At 47.3% G+C, this 15415-nt stretch overlaps 1 protein-coding gene across 1 annotated transcript; it reads left to right on the top strand.

Moving 5' to 3' along the window:
• The first annotated feature begins 3980 nt into the window (after nucleotides 1–3980).
• On the top strand, nucleotides 3981–5188 carry LOC117354878 (putative nuclease HARBI1). The gene is made up of 2 exons (XM_033932837.1): nucleotides 3981–4686; nucleotides 4797–5188. The coding sequence occupies exons 1-2, from the start codon at nucleotides 3981–3983 to the stop codon at nucleotides 5186–5188; spliced, it is 1098 nt and encodes a 365-aa protein (XP_033788728.1).
• The last annotated feature ends 10227 nt before the right edge of the window (nucleotides 5189–15415 follow it).

Raw genomic sequence — 15415 nt, forward strand, 5'->3', positions numbered from 1 at the left:
GTTGTAGGGCCTGTATCCTTTTCTTCTGTGGTCAAAGACCTTCAGAGGAAATGTCATACCCTAAATAATTCAGAGATGTTCGGCACCATTGACCTTTGGCAAGGGTCAATTTAGCTCCTGCATTTTGCAATTGTTGGAACACATGTTCTACCTCTTCCAGGTGTTTCTGAAAGGTGGGACTCTTGATCAGGATATCATCCACATAGACTAGAGTTCCTCGAGCTTCCGCATCTGGAAGGGCTTTATGGAGAAATATATTGAACTCAGCTGGAGAGTTCAGAAAACCAAAAGGTGTTCTATTCCACGTGTACTGTTTCTTCCCAAAGGTAAATGCTAGTTTGTATTGATCCGGTGGATGTACAGAAACTGTCCAAAATCCAGAAGCTAAATCCAAACTGGTAAAATACTTAGCTCCTTTGATGGTAGTCAAGCTCTGGTCAAGATGGGCCATAGGCCACCTAGACAAGGGTACCCGCTTGTTTAGCTGTCGGTAGTCCAAGGCAATTCTCCAACTGTTATTCTTCTTCAGGATTGGCCACAAGGATGAGTTGTATGTACTGTTGCAAAGCCTAATGATACCCCTAGTTTCCAGGGTATCAAGTATCTCTTGCACGGACTCATACGAGGCCAAAGGAATCTTATACTGACGTACGAAGACGGGCTTACTGTGGAGATCCGTAGGAATCTTGGTCACATGTAGATTGGTCAGACCAGTGTCATAAGAATCCACTGCAAAAAGGTCTCGATACTTGTACAACAACTGTGTGAACTGAGCCTTTTCTTCATCAGAAGAGCACGCATCAGCTAGGTCCACTTGTTCCTTTACCATAGCATCAAACTTAGAAAAAGGTTGGTTGGAAGAGATTTCCACTTGGTCTTCAATCTGTTCTTGCAAAGATGAAGACTCAATGGCATTCACCGCTTTAGATTGGTCAGACAGAGCTAACTTCCTGGATAAAATCAAAAAATCATTATCCACTGTTACATGGGAAGTCGTTGCATCATATGGCCAAAGGAAGTCCAGTGAAATGAGTCCTTTAGGTGAGGTAAAAATATGGTCCAGTATATCCCCCCCCCCCTGGCAGGGGTCAACAATGGAAGACAAGCTGCCAATGATAGGCAATGTTACCTCAACATCAGGAAAAGATTCACCCACTAGAAAACCCAAATGTTCTCCAGCGGAGAGAAAGACTTCCGTAGGTTGAGCATTGACAATCAATACATGGAAAGAAGAGGTAGGTACTTCAAGACATGGTAAAGCACCTAGAGAAAGACCATGCTCGAGAAAAGAGGAATTCGGGTTGAAAAAGCCAATATCATCGAGCATGCGTTGACCATGGGCCAAACGAAGAGGCAGAGCAAAATCCTGCACAAGGCCAGGAATCTTGACGTCTTCAGCACAAACCACTTCACAAACTTGAGGAAGAAGTTGTCCAGCCTTCAGACCATCCATCAGGTCCACATCTTCTACCGGGGTGCCTTGCAATCTGCTCCAAAGCACACCGTTCACCAAATCAACGTAGACTCCTAGACGAACAAGACATTCTGATCCTAAACACAAGGATGTGTATAGGCCTTTCACCATAGAAAAGTGATGAGTGAAAGTCTTAGAACCCAGGGTCAGCGAAAGGCTACAAACCCCAACAAGAGGCTTGACCCCCTGACCTGGTATAGGTAGGTGAGTAGAGTGGTGCCGAACAAACGGAACTGATGTGGTTCGCTGAAGTTGACAGTAAAAAGATTCACTAATCATGGAGATGTCACTCTGGAGTAGCAGTTGAGCTTGAACTGGGACAGAACCGTGCAGGTGAACATCAACAAACAAGTCAGTATCATCCTGGTGAAGTACAGCCAGTAGACGAGGATGAGAGGTCAAAGAACTGGAAACAGATGAGGTCGGGTCTTGGACAGTCTCTTGAGGTGGATCTGGCACGGGGAACGTAGACTTCAGAACAATCTCCAAATGGTCAGCCTGGAGAACAATGTCAGATATTTGTTCCTTGGGAACGCTGACAATTTCGCGGTCTGTGGGACCCCCTTCTGGAACATTGGCATACCGTAGCTCCAAAATGTGTGGATCCGCTGAACGCAGGAAATTTATTCGAATTGAAGTATCGTTTCGTTCCACAGTACTGGTAACCTGGGGAAGGCGTGTAGTCGGTACCTTTCCAAAAGGAAGGGGACGAGTCACCTGAGCCCAGACCACTTCTTGGACGTAATCCAAAATAGGCCGCAATCTCTTCAAAAGATCGTTTCCAATCAAAAACTCCTCTCCTGGACTAGTGGTAATAATCACTGGGTGTTTAACATTCATTTTGCCTAACTGCAAGGTCAGCCAAGTTTAACCAACTGTCTCAATGTTCTGATATCCATATGCAACCAAAGACAAATCACTGGGAACAATCAACAGTGTATTCTGGGTACCCAGGGTAGTCTGCAAACGTTGGAATAGTCCCTGAGTGATCAAAGTCACTTCGGAAGCCGTATCAAGTAAACCGGGACAAGACAAAACCTGTTGGAGAAACAAAGGTAAAGTGTACCGTTGACCCATAGGCTTTAACCTACCCAAGAAATACTTGTGTGACTTAATGGAATCCCACGAAGGAAGCCACTCGGTGTTCTCAGATAATTCACTGGATTGTACCAGATCTATGTCTTGTGTAGCATCAGGAGATGTTGTTTGGACAGAAGATACAATAGTGGGTGGAGAAATTGGTTCTCGGACTAGTCATGCGGTATCATCCTCTAACAATTCGGGTGTGTCATCCAGGTCGTCTACTGAGGAAGCATGGGTATCAGTTACTACAGACTTGACCACTCGAGTTCCGGAAGGCCTGTAACTGATATTGTTATCCTTTCTCCTTGAGGTCTGTTCCTTTCTCGCGGGGACAGATGCTGCCAATTGTTTAGAAGTCAATTCCAGGGCAGAAATACGATCCACCACCTGAGCCAATTGTTCCAAAATCATGCTGAGGTTTTATCTAGGTTGCAGATGGAACTAGCGGACGTAACTACCTGCCTGATAAAGGACATAATCAACAACAAAAAGAAAAATCCTCAGATCAAGAACTCTTAAATATTTCTGAAATCTTAGAGACATCTGAGAAGGACTTAGCATCGTCAGCCACTATGATTATCACTGTAGCATTACCAATTGATAAAACATGGTTGTTAAAGCTTTACTTTAAAAATAAACAAAAAATTTTCCTTGGTCATAAAATACAGATGTTTCCAAATTTAGCACAGGGGACGCAAAAGCGCCGCCGTGAATTTCTTCTTTTGAACCTGGGGTTATATCTTTGGGGGCGACTTTTTATTTGAGACATCCATGTAAATGTATTGTGTGTTACCATGCTGTTAAGAATGGGGGTAATAAAGCAGAAAAACGTCTAAAAAAGCACACAAGTCGGGGTTTGGACGTATTACCCAGCAAAACGTACAAGTAACCATAATCAAAGGTCAGCCAGCTGCACGTCCCACCCGCAAAACTTCGAACGTAAGTCGTTCAAATTGGGGGCGGTCCGAGGGTGGGTTTAGGCCCCAAACGTACAAATACGATAACCAAAGCCACATCAGTTTGCTCAGTACGTTCAAAGTAGCGTTTTGACTTAGACCTGCTTTCACAACATCTAAGTTATTCCAGCGTGTGTCGTGCAGTCTACAGGTAAGGGAAGAGTGTGTCTGTATACCCTCCTCACTCCCACCATCTCTATCTCAACCTCCCCACGTATGTTCTCACTGCTGTGTGTCACCCCACGTTTCATCCTCCTCTGCAAACAACCCTCTCTCATCCTACCTCCTATCACCATCACCAGCTCATTCTCTTACATCTATTACAGCTTACTCATGCACTATGGTCTCTATTGTGTGGCATGAGTGGGCTGTTTCACCACCTGTCTCAATCCCTGGAGGGAGGGGGTGTGGGTTGACCGCTGGGCTGGGAGCTCTGCTTTCTTTGCCAGGTGCTTTCCGTGTGGCCCATGGAAGGGATCAATGTGGTCATTGCTGTGGAACTCCTTCTGCAGGAGGAGATGGAGAATGACAGACCTCAACATCGAGTGTACCATAGTAGGCAGTTTAGGGGGCACTCCAGTTTCTTTGAGCTCACCGACCAGCAGTGTGTGGAGCGATACCGATTCGACAAAGCCACCATCCAGGATCTCTGCCTCCAATTGCAGCCCCTGCTACAGGCCCCAACTCGCCGTAATTACCCAATCCCAGTGCATCTAAAAGTAACAACAGCCCTCGCTTTTCTGGCAACTGGGAGCTTCCAGTCTGTATTGGCCTCCAGCACTGGGCTCAGTCAACCTGCCATTTCCAACTGCCTCACCCAATTTCTTAATGCCTTCCTAACCCACACTCATGACTACATCTCCTTCCCCACCACTCCCCAGGCCCTACAGGACAGTATGAGGCGGTTCTACAATGTGGTACAATTCCCCTCCGTCATCGGAGTGGTAGACTGCACTCATATTGCCCTGAGACCCCCTCGGGCGGATGAGGCCAGTTACCGGAATAGGAAAGCGTTCCACTCCATGAATATGCAGGTGGTGTGCAATTCAGAGGGAGAGATCCTGGATGTGTGTGCCCGAATCCCTGGTTCCACACACGACTCCTATATAGTGCAACATTGCGGCCTCCACAGGAGAGCAACCCAGGGGGAGTTCAATGGGGCTTGGCTTCTTGGTAAGCACCTCAGGGATACAGCTACCCTGTTCCCCCCCCCCCACCCCAACACTCTCCATCTGCAAATCACTGCCACTCATCATTGTTCTCTCTCTCTCTATGTGTGATAGGTGACAGGGGATATCTGCAGCGAGTCTGGATGATGACTCCGATTGTCCACCCTCATACTGCAGCTGAGGAGGAATACAACCGGCGTCACAGAGCCACCAGGAGCATCATTGAAAGAACATTTGGCCAGTTAAAAAACCGCTTCAGATGCCTGGATCGCTCGGGGGGCCAGCTGCTGTACAGGCCTGAGAAGGTGGCTCACATCTTTGTGGCATGCTGCATGTTGCATAACCTTGCACTACGCAAACAGCTGCCACTGCTGGATCCCCCACAGCAACAACTTGATGCTGATTATGACGAGCCCCCTCCACCCCCACACTGCAGAGCTGAACAGAGTGCCGTCCATGAAGGGTTCAACGTCAGGTACCATCTAATACAGACCCACTTCGTGTGACATGGATGGTGTACCCTAGCCACCTAACACTATATCAGTCCAGTGCCATTTAACTGGACTGCAAAACCAAGTCAGCTTCAGTGTACATAAACTGAAGCTGGAAAACAGCACTGACAATAGGTTCTTCTCCAAAAACACCTTTATTATCCCACATAATGTGCAAAACACCACCCCTACATACACACTTCCTCACCAAACCCACCCCACCCCATACACAAACAACTGCAGCCCCCACCTACTTCCCCTTCCCTCGTCCACGTGGTCTCCCACGGCCCCTGACAGCCCTCCCAGCTCCCCCTCTAGGTAGAGATGTGGCCTCTGGAACAACTGGCGCCACATCAGTGTCTGAGCTGCCACTCTCACTGCTGGAGGTTGTGTTGTGGTCAAACGCTGGCCATCTTAAGGGAGCCGAGGAAGGCAAGCGTGGAACAGGCCCCAACACCTGGGGGTGCTTGGTTTTCTGTGTGGCTTTGCGGCCGGTTGGCACTGAGCCAGTGCTGGAGGGTGGTGCAGGCACCTCATCAGTGTGGTGGCTTATGGAGGGGGTACGGTGTGCAGCTCGCAGCTCATTGCGGAGACATTCCAGCTTGCCAACGATGGCAGTGTTGGTATGCACAAGCTGGCGCAGAAGGTCATTCGTCTCCTGTTGGGCCTCCACTCCCTGCTGTTTCACCTCCACAGCCTCTCTCAGCAGCTGGAGCTTCTGCTGGCGATACCCCTCCAGAGTCATATTCTGGCCCAGTAGCTTCTGGGCCAATCGAACCAGGTGTTGACGCTGGCAACTAGGTGCCCTCCAGCGGCCAGCCTGGCCTCCCTCACTGCCGTCTTCAGTCTCGCCAACCACAGTGGCAAACTGCTCAGGTGGTGAGAGAATTGGAAGGTCCTCAGCTCTACTCGCAGGCTCCTGTGTGAGGGTGTGCTGGGACCCCTGAAGCTCCTTCTGGCTGACTGTAGCTGGCTCATCCTGCGGAGTTGATGTGTCCATGCCACTACCGCAGGGCTGCTCCTCATCAGAGCTGGCATCTACATAGGGGAAAAGCACATATAGATGTCACCGCATAGCACAGGTGTGCGACCTGTGTGTAGGTGAGATGAGTTGCCAGTAACATGCATCCCAAAGGTGTAGTACCACATAGCCAGCAACCATAGGGCGGTGTGTTGGTGACAGTATGAAGGGGATGAACGCAGTGCATATGCAGACACCTTACGTGACCACACTGCTAATCATAGCAAATGCTCCAATTTGTGAGTATAAGGGTGGTGGACTCTAATTCCATGCTGTGACATCAGCAGTACCAAACAGGTGTTATGTGAAGGACTGAACAGCAGGTGTACTCACTGGCCCATTAGAGGGGTAGAGGAAGGCGGATAAAAGAGAGGGCTCTCAGAATATGGGACATAGCTGTGAGACTGGGGATGAGGACAGGTACTTACCAGAAGGCTGTGCAGGTGGGGCAGCTGAGGTGTCCTGGGTGCCCACACCATAGGTGGAGGATAGTGATACAAAGCTCAGCACCAGCTGCTCCATGGGGCTGAGGTCTGACATGTCTCCATCCTGAGGCCGGTTCCCCACCTTTGCTCGCATCTCCCTTTTAATGGCTCGCCATTTCTTTTTGCAGTCCTCCACATCCCGGTTATGGTGGTGGACTACATTGAGGCGGTGAGCAATTTCGGTCCACAGCTTGCTCTTAGAGTATGCCCCGAGTCTTTCTCCCTGGGGCGAGAAGAGGCACTGCTGGTGAGTGTGGACCTCCTGCTCCAGCAGTTCGGTCTCAGCCTGGGTGAAGTTGGGCTTTCTCGCCATAGGTTTCAGTGCTTTGGGTGTCAAAGGGGGACCTACTCATATACTGGTGTGGAAAGGAACTATCCTGATGGGACAAGTCGACACTCTGTTTCAGAGGTAAGGACCCAATTTGCAAACAGTTCTCTAGGAGCCACACAAACTCAGGAATAGCCTTACAGGGACTCAGCAAACACAAAGTGTGGAGGGCAATGTATGTTAATGCACACAGTTTAGGCAATAAAATTCTAGAACTGGAAACTGAAATAAGGGATGCCAACCTGGACGTGGTGGCAATATCCGAGACTTGGTTCACGGACGCACATGGGTGGGATATAGCTATACCGGGGGTACAATCTACTTCGTCAGGACAGAGAGGGCAGGTTAGGTGGAGGGGTAGCACTATACATTAAAGAGGACATCAAAACCACCAGGATCACTGATGTCAAATATACCGGGGAGTCCCTCTGGGTAAACCTGGCAAGAGGTTAGATACACAGGGGAATCACTTTGGGTAAACCTGGCCAGAGGGAATGAAAAATGCCTTTACCTCGGTGTGGTATACAGACCCCCAAGACAACAGGAAGAAAAAGACAAGGAATTGATTGAAGACATAGAGAACATCACTTTGCGTGGTGACACAGTACTGTTAGGGGACTTCAATATGCCAGATGCAGATTGGAACACACTCTCCGCGATTACGAGTGGTAGCAGAAGAATATTAACCTCCATTAAGGGTGCACAACTCAAACAAATGGTATTAGAGCCCACAAGGGAACAGACAATACTGGACCTGGTACTCACCAATGGAGACAGTGTCTCAGAGGTATCAGTAGGAGACACGTTGGCCTCCAGTGACCACAACATGGTATGGCTCAACCTCAGGAAAGGCTTCTCTAAATCAAACACAGCAACGAGGGTCCTCAACTTTAGGGGCGCAGACTTTGACCACATGAGAGACTTTGTCCATCAAGAGCTGCAAAACCATACAGAAACTGACAATCCAGAAACTATGTGGTCAAATCTGAAATCCATCCTGAACGAAGCAACTAACCGCTACATTAATACAGTAAGCAAATGCCGGAGAAACAAAAGACCACAATGGTTCAACAAGGAAATTTCGGACCTCATCAAAAAGAAACAAGAAGCATTTATCACCTACAAACATCTTGGGAAGAGGGAGGCAAGGGAAGACTATCTGGTCAGATCGAAAGCTGTCAAAAAAGCAGTCAGGGAGGCCAAACTACGAACAGAAGAAGATCTAGCACGAAACATTAAAAAAGGGGATAAATCCTTCTTCAGGTACATTAGCAACAGGAAGAGAAACAAGGATGGGATAGAGCGCCTTAGGCAGTCAGATGGAAACTACGTGGAATCTGATTCTACCAAGGCAGAACTACTAAACGAATACTTCTGCTCAGTATTCACCTGTGAAGCACCGGGAGCTGGTCCGCAACTACAGATAAGAGACAGTCAAAAAGACCTATTCAAAGATTTTGAGTTTACACCCAGTGGCGTCTACTACGAACTTTCAAGACTCAAAGTAGACAAAGCTACTACACCCCAGACAATCTACACCCCAGGGTGCTCAGAGAGCTGTGTGAAGTTTTAGCTGAACCACTATCCGTGCTCTTCAATCTTTCCATGCGCACGGGAAGAGTACCCCTGGACTGGAAAACAGCTAACGTAATTCCACTCCACAAAAAGGGCTGCAGAACAGAAACAGAAAATTACAGACTGGTGAGTCTCACATCCATAGTGTGCAAACTCATGGAAACACTGATCAAACAGGAACTCGACCAAATACTAGAAGAAGAAAATCTACGTGATCCACACCAACACGGATTTACCAGGGGAAGGTCCTGCCAATCTAATCTGATTGACTTCTTTGACTGGGTGACTAGTCATCTGGATGCCGGGGAGTCCCTGGACGTGATTTATTTGGACTTCAGCAAAGCTTTTGACAGCGTCCCACACCGCAGGCTGTTAAACAAACTAAAATCTATGGGATTAGGGGATACACTCACTACATGGGTTAGGGATTGGCTAAGCGGTAGGCTTCAAAGGGTGATGGTAAACGGTACCCCCTCCAAAACATCAGCAGTGACAAGTGGAGTGCCACAGGGCTCCGTCTTGGGGCCGATTCTATTCAATTTATTCATAGGAGATATTACCCAAGGGCTTAGAGCACAGGTGTCAAAGTCGGTCCTCAAGGGCCAGAATCCAGTCGGGTTTTCAGGATTTCCCCAATGAATCTGCATGAGATCTATTTGCATGCACTGCTTTCAATGCATATTCATTGGGGAAATCCAGAAAACCCAACTGGATTCCGGCCCTCGAGGAGGGACTTTGACACCCCTGGCTTAGAGGAAAAGTATCACTGTTTGCCGATGACGCCAAACTATGCAACATAGTAGGTAAAAGCAGTGTGCCTGACATTATGACGCAGGACCTACGGCAGCTGGAACAGTGGTCGTCAACTTGGCAGCTAAGCTTCAATGCTAAAAAATGTAAAGTGATGCACCTAGGTAAAAAAATCCACACAGAACTTACACACTAAATGGTGAAACCTTGTCCAGGACCAAGGCAGAACGTGATTTGGGAGTGATCATTAGTGATGATATGAAGGCTGCCAATCAGGTGGAGATGGCTTCGTCCAAGGCAAGACAAATGATGGGCTGCATCCGTAGGGGTTTTGTCAGCAGAAAACCTGAAGTCATAATGCCGTTGTACAGATCCATGGTGAGACCTCATCTGGAGTATTGTGTTCAATTCTGGAGACCGCACTACCGGAAAGATGTGTTGAGAATGGAGTCGGTTCAGCGAATGGCTACCAGGATGGTCTTGGGGCTCATGGAACTCACGTACGAAGAAAGGCTAAAAAAACTGCAGATGTACTCGCTGGAAGAGCGGAGAGAGAGGGGAGACATGATTGAGACCTTTAAGTATATTACGGGACCTATAGAGGTCAAAGATGCTATCTTCTGTCTTACAGGGCCCTCGGTTACAAGAGGGCACTCGCTGAAAGTCAGGGGGGGGAAATTTTACGGTAATACCAGGAAGTACTTCTTCACCGAAAGGGTAATCGATCATTGGAACGAGCTACCTCAGCAGGTGATTGAAGCCAACAACGTGACAGATTTTAAGAGAAGATGGGATATTCATGTGGGATCTCTAGGGGAATAAACGTTAGGGAGTGGGTCATTGGTGTGGGCAGACTTGATGGGCTAAGGCCCTTTTCTGCCGTCAATTTTCTATGTTTCTATGAGGTGGCAAGAAATGCCTGCATCTTGGTGTGGTATACAGACCTCCAAGACAACCGGAAGACATGGACGCAGAATTAATTGAAGACATAGAGAATATAACTCTACGGGGCGACACTGTACTAACATATAGTAACATAGTAGATGACGGCAGATAAAGACCCGAATGGTCCATCCAGTCTGCCCAACCTGATTCAATTTAAAAATTTTTTTTTTTTTTTTTTTTCTTCTTAGCTATTTCTGGGCGAGAATCCAAAGCTTTACCCGGTACTGTGCTTGGGTTCCAACTGCCGAAATCTCTGTTAAGACTTACTCCAGCCCATCTACACCCTCCCAGCCATTGAAGCCCTCCCCTGCCCATCCTCCTCCAAACGGCCATACACAGACACAGACCGTACAAGTCTGCCCAGTAACTGGCCTAGTTCAATCTTTAATATTATTTTCTGATTCTAAATCTTCTGTGTTCATCCCACGCTTCTTTGAACTCAGTCACAGTTTTACTCTCCACCACCTCTCCCGGGAGCGCATTCCAGGCATCCACCACCCTCTCCGTAAAGTAGAATTTCCTAACATTGCCCCTGAATCTACCACCCCTCAACCTCAAATTATGTCCTCTGGTTTTACCATTTTCCTTTCTCTGGAAAAGATTTTGTTCTACGTTAATACCCTTTAAGTATTTGAACGTCTGAATCATATCTCCCCTGTCTCTCCTTTCCTCTAGGGTATACATATTCAGGGCTTCCAGTCTCTCCTCATATGTCTTCTGGTGCAAGCCTCCTATCATTTTCGTCGCCCTCCTCTGGACCGCCTCAAGTCTTCTTACGTCTTTCGCCAGATACGGTCTCCAAAACTGAACACAATACTCCAAGTGGGGCCTCACCAATGACCTGTACAGGGGCATCAACACCTTCTTTCTTCTACTGACTACGCCTCTCTTTATACAGCCCAGAATCCTTCTGGCAGCAGCCACTGCCTTGTCACACTGTTTTTTCGCCTTTAGATCTTTGGACACTATCACCCCGAGGTCCCTCTCCCCGTCCGTGCATATCAGCTTCTCTCCTCCCAGCATATACGGTTCCTTCCTATTATTAATCCCCAAATGCATTACTCTGCATTTCTTTGCATTGAATTTTAGTTGCCAGGCATTAGACCATTCCTCTAACTTTTGCAGATCCTTTTTCATATTTTCCACTCCCTCTTCGGTGTCTACTCTGTTACAAATCTTGGTATCATCTGCAAAAAGGCACACTTTTCCTTCTAACCCTTCAGCAATGTCACTTACATACATATTGAACAGGATTGGCCCCAGCACCGAACCCTGAGGGACTCCACTAGTCACCTTTCCTCCCTTCGAGCGACTTCCATTAACCACCACCCTCTGGCGTCTGTCCGACAGCCAGTTTCTGACCCAGTTCACCACTTTGGGTCCTAACTTTAGCCCTTCAAGTTTGTTCAACAGCCTCCTATGAGGAACTGTATCAAAGGCTTTGCTGAAATCCAAATAAATTACATCTAGCATATGTCCTCGATCCAGCTCTCTGGTCACCCAATCAAAAAATTCAATCAGGTTCGTTTGGCACGATTTACCTTTTGTAAAGCCATGTTGCCTCGGATCCTGTAACCCATTAGATTCAAGGAAATACACTATCCTTTCTTTCAGCAACACTTCCATTATTTTTCCAACAACTGAAGTGAGGCTCACCGGCCTGTAGTTTCCTGCTTCATCCCTGTGACCACTTTTATGAATAGGGACCACATCCGCTCTCCTCCAATCCCCAGGAATCACTCCCGTCTCCAGAGATTTGTTGAACAAGTCTTTAATAGGACTCGCCAGAACCTCTCTGAGTTCCCTTAGTATCCTGGGATGGATCCTGTCTGGTCCCATCGCTTTGTCCACCTTCAGTTTTTCAAGTTGCTCATAAACACCCTCCTCCGTGAACGGCGCAGAATCTACTCCATTTTCTCGTGTAACTTTGCCGGACAATCTCGGTCCTTCTCCAGGATTTTCTTCTGTGAACACAGAACAGAAGTATTTGTTTAGCACATTTGCTTTCTCCTCATCACTCTCCACATATTTGTTCCCAGCATCTTTTAGCCTAGCAATTCCATTTTTTATCTTCCTCCTTTCACTAATATATCTGAAAAAATTTTTATCTCCCTTTTTTACATTTTTAGCCATTTGTTCTTCCGCCTGTGCCTTCGCCAAACGTATCTCTCTCTTGGCTTCTTTCAGTTTCACCCTGTAGTCCTTTCTGCTCTCCTCTGCTAGGGGACTTCAACATGCCTGATGCAGACTGGAACACATTTTCAGCAACAACCAGCAGCAGCAGGAGGCTTTTGACCTCCATAAAAGGAGTACATCTCAGACAGATGGTAACGGAGTCCACTAGGGCCCAGGCGATCCTAGACCTGGTACTCACCAACGGGGAAAGCGTCTCAGAGGTCTCGGTAGGAGATATGCTAGCCTCCAGCGACCATAACATGGTATGGTTCAACCTTGGGAAAGGATCCCCTAAATCAATTACAAAAACAAAGGTGCTCAAATTCCGGGGCACCGACTTCGCACGCATGGGAGATTTCGTTCATCAGACGCTGCAGGACCAAGCAGAGACCGGCAATGTGGAAACTATGTGGTCGTACCTGAAATCATCAATACACGAAGCAACTAATCGCTACATAAAATCAGTAAATAAACGGCAAAGAAACAACAAACCCCAATGGTTCACTAAAGAGATCTCACACCTCATTAAGGAGAAGAAAAAAGCATTTCTTTCCTACAAACGTACGCAGAGAAGAGAAACTAAAGTAGAATATAAGACCAGATCTGCAGCGGTCAAAACAGCAGTTAGGGAGGCCAAACTTCGAGTGGAAGAAACTCTGGCAAAAAAACATTAAAAAAGGGGACAAATCCTTCTTTAGGTATATCAGTGATAGGAAAAGGAACACAGACGGTATAGTACGCCTTAGACAACCGGTCGGAAACTACGCGGTGGCGGATTCAGAAAAAGCAGAACTACTAAATGAATATTTCTGCTCAGTCTTCACCTGCGAAGCACCGGGACATGGACCACAGTTGAAGATAAAACAAGACATGGATGACCCGTTTCAGAATTTTGAGTTCACACCTGGGGATGTCTACAACGAACTGGCAAGGCTAAAGGTAAACAAGGCCATGGGACCGGGCAATTTACAACCAAGAGTGCTCAGAGAATTGAGAGATGTTCTGGCGGAACCATTGGCAGTGCTCTTCAATCTCTCACTAAGTACGGGGAAAGTTCCGTTGGACTGGAAAACAGCCAACGTTGTTCCTCTACATAAAAAGAGTTGTAAGGCTGAGGCTGCGAACTATAGACCGGTAAGCCTCACCTCAATAGTGTGTAAATTCATGGAAACACTAATTAAGTATAAATTAGATACGATCTTGAACGAGGGAAATCTCCGGGATCCCAGTCAACATGGATTCACCAAGGGTAGGTCATGCCAGTCCAATCTAATCAGCTTCTTTGACTGGGTAACAAGAAGACTGGACTCAGGAGAGTCCTTGGATGTCGTGTACCTGGACTTCAGCAAAGTGTTTGACAGCGTCCCACACCGCAGGCTGCTGAACAAGATGAAATCGATGGGATTAGGAGAGACTCTAACTGCATGGGTTAAAGATTGGCTTAGTGGCAGACTTCAGAGGGTGGTGGTTAACGGTATCCTCTCTAAAATGTCGGAGGTGACTAGCGGAGTGCCACAGGGTTCAGTCCTGGGCCCACTCCTTTTCAACATATTCATTGGGGATCTGACTCAAGGGCTTCAAGGCAAGGTAACCTTATTCGCTGATGACGCCAAACTATGCAATATAGTAAACAGCTATAATCTACAGGATGCTATGGAGCAAGACCTGCATACTTTAGAAAGTTGGTCCTTGATCTGGCAGCTGGGCTTCAACGCCAAGAAATGTAAGGTCATGCATCTCGGTAACAGAAATCCTTGCAGAACTTACACCCTGAATGGAGAAACTTTAACCAGGACTACGGCAGAACGAGACTTAGGAGTAATCATCAGTGCTGACATGAAAGCAGCCACTCAAGTGGAGAAGGCTTCAACTAAAGCACGGCAGATGATAGGTTGTATCAAGAGAAGCTTCGTCAACAGGAAACCTGAAGTCATGATGCCATTGTACAGAGCCATGGTGAGACCTCATCTGGAATACTGTGTGCAATTCTGGAGGCCACATTACTGTAAGGATGTGCTCAGAATTGAATCGGTTCAGCGGATGGCCACCAGGATGGTCTCGGGGCTAAAGGGTCTCCCGTACGAAGAAAGACTGAGCAAATTGCAGCTCTACACTCTCGAAGAGCGTAGGGAGAGGGGAGACATGATTGAGACATTTAAGTACATCACGGGACGGGTCGAGGTGGAAGATGATATCTTTCTTCTCAAGGGACCCTCGACCACAAGAGGACATCCGCTCAAACTCAGGGGAGGGAAGTTTCGTGGAGACGTCAGGAAGTACTTCTTCACGGAGAGAGTGATTGAGCATTGGAACAAGCTTCCAGTGCAGGTGATCGAGGCACGCAGCATCCCAGACTTCAAGAACAAATGGGATACCTATGTGGGATCCCTACGAGGGTCATGCCAAGGGATAGGGTCACTAGGGTATGGACTTGAATGAGCGGGTTAGTAGAGTGACAGTATAATTACAATTATACTTTAGGGGGTCAGTAGACTTAAGAGGGTTGGTAAATAGTGTGGGCAGACTTGATGGGCTATAGCCCTTATCTGCCGTCATCTTTCTATGTTTCTATGTTTCTAAAGTACCCACACTTTTGATAATATGAAGTTAGACGTATTTATACACAATTAAGCACGTGCAACAAGCCGTACGTTAGACGACCTGACGTAATACGTTCATCTGGTCGGTTATGGACAAATCCGAAAGATGTCTAGCCCACGTTCCTTGGTACGTTTAAATTCTGAGGGCTGTGATACGTCTACATCACCACAAACTTCCGTCTCCTGTCTGTTCGGAGACACCTTCCTATCTACTGTTGCAATCTGCACTCGTTTGCTAAATGTTACACATTACATGGGCTGCCTTTTCAAGCCTGTGGCTGTACTCAGGTAAGCAAGTATTCCTGCTTCATCTATGATGTTTGGAATGCTCATAGTAATGTCTGGGGCTCACGTTGCTGGTCA

This window comes from Geotrypetes seraphini, chromosome 2, assembly GCF_902459505.1.
Source record: "Geotrypetes seraphini chromosome 2, aGeoSer1.1, whole genome shotgun sequence".
Lineage (NCBI taxonomy): Eukaryota > Metazoa > Chordata > Amphibia > Gymnophiona > Dermophiidae > Geotrypetes > Geotrypetes seraphini.

Bases quoted from the DNA above. Each gene is read 5' to 3' on its own strand.
- LOC117354878 (XM_033932837.1), top strand. From the start codon at position 3,981: ATGGAAGGGATCAATGTGGTCATTGCTGTGGAACTCCTTCTGCAGGAG. The intron at 4,687-4,796 runs GTAAGCACCTCA...TATGTGTGATAG, and splicing joins CAATGGGGCTTGGCTTCTTG to GTGACAGGGGATATCTGCAG.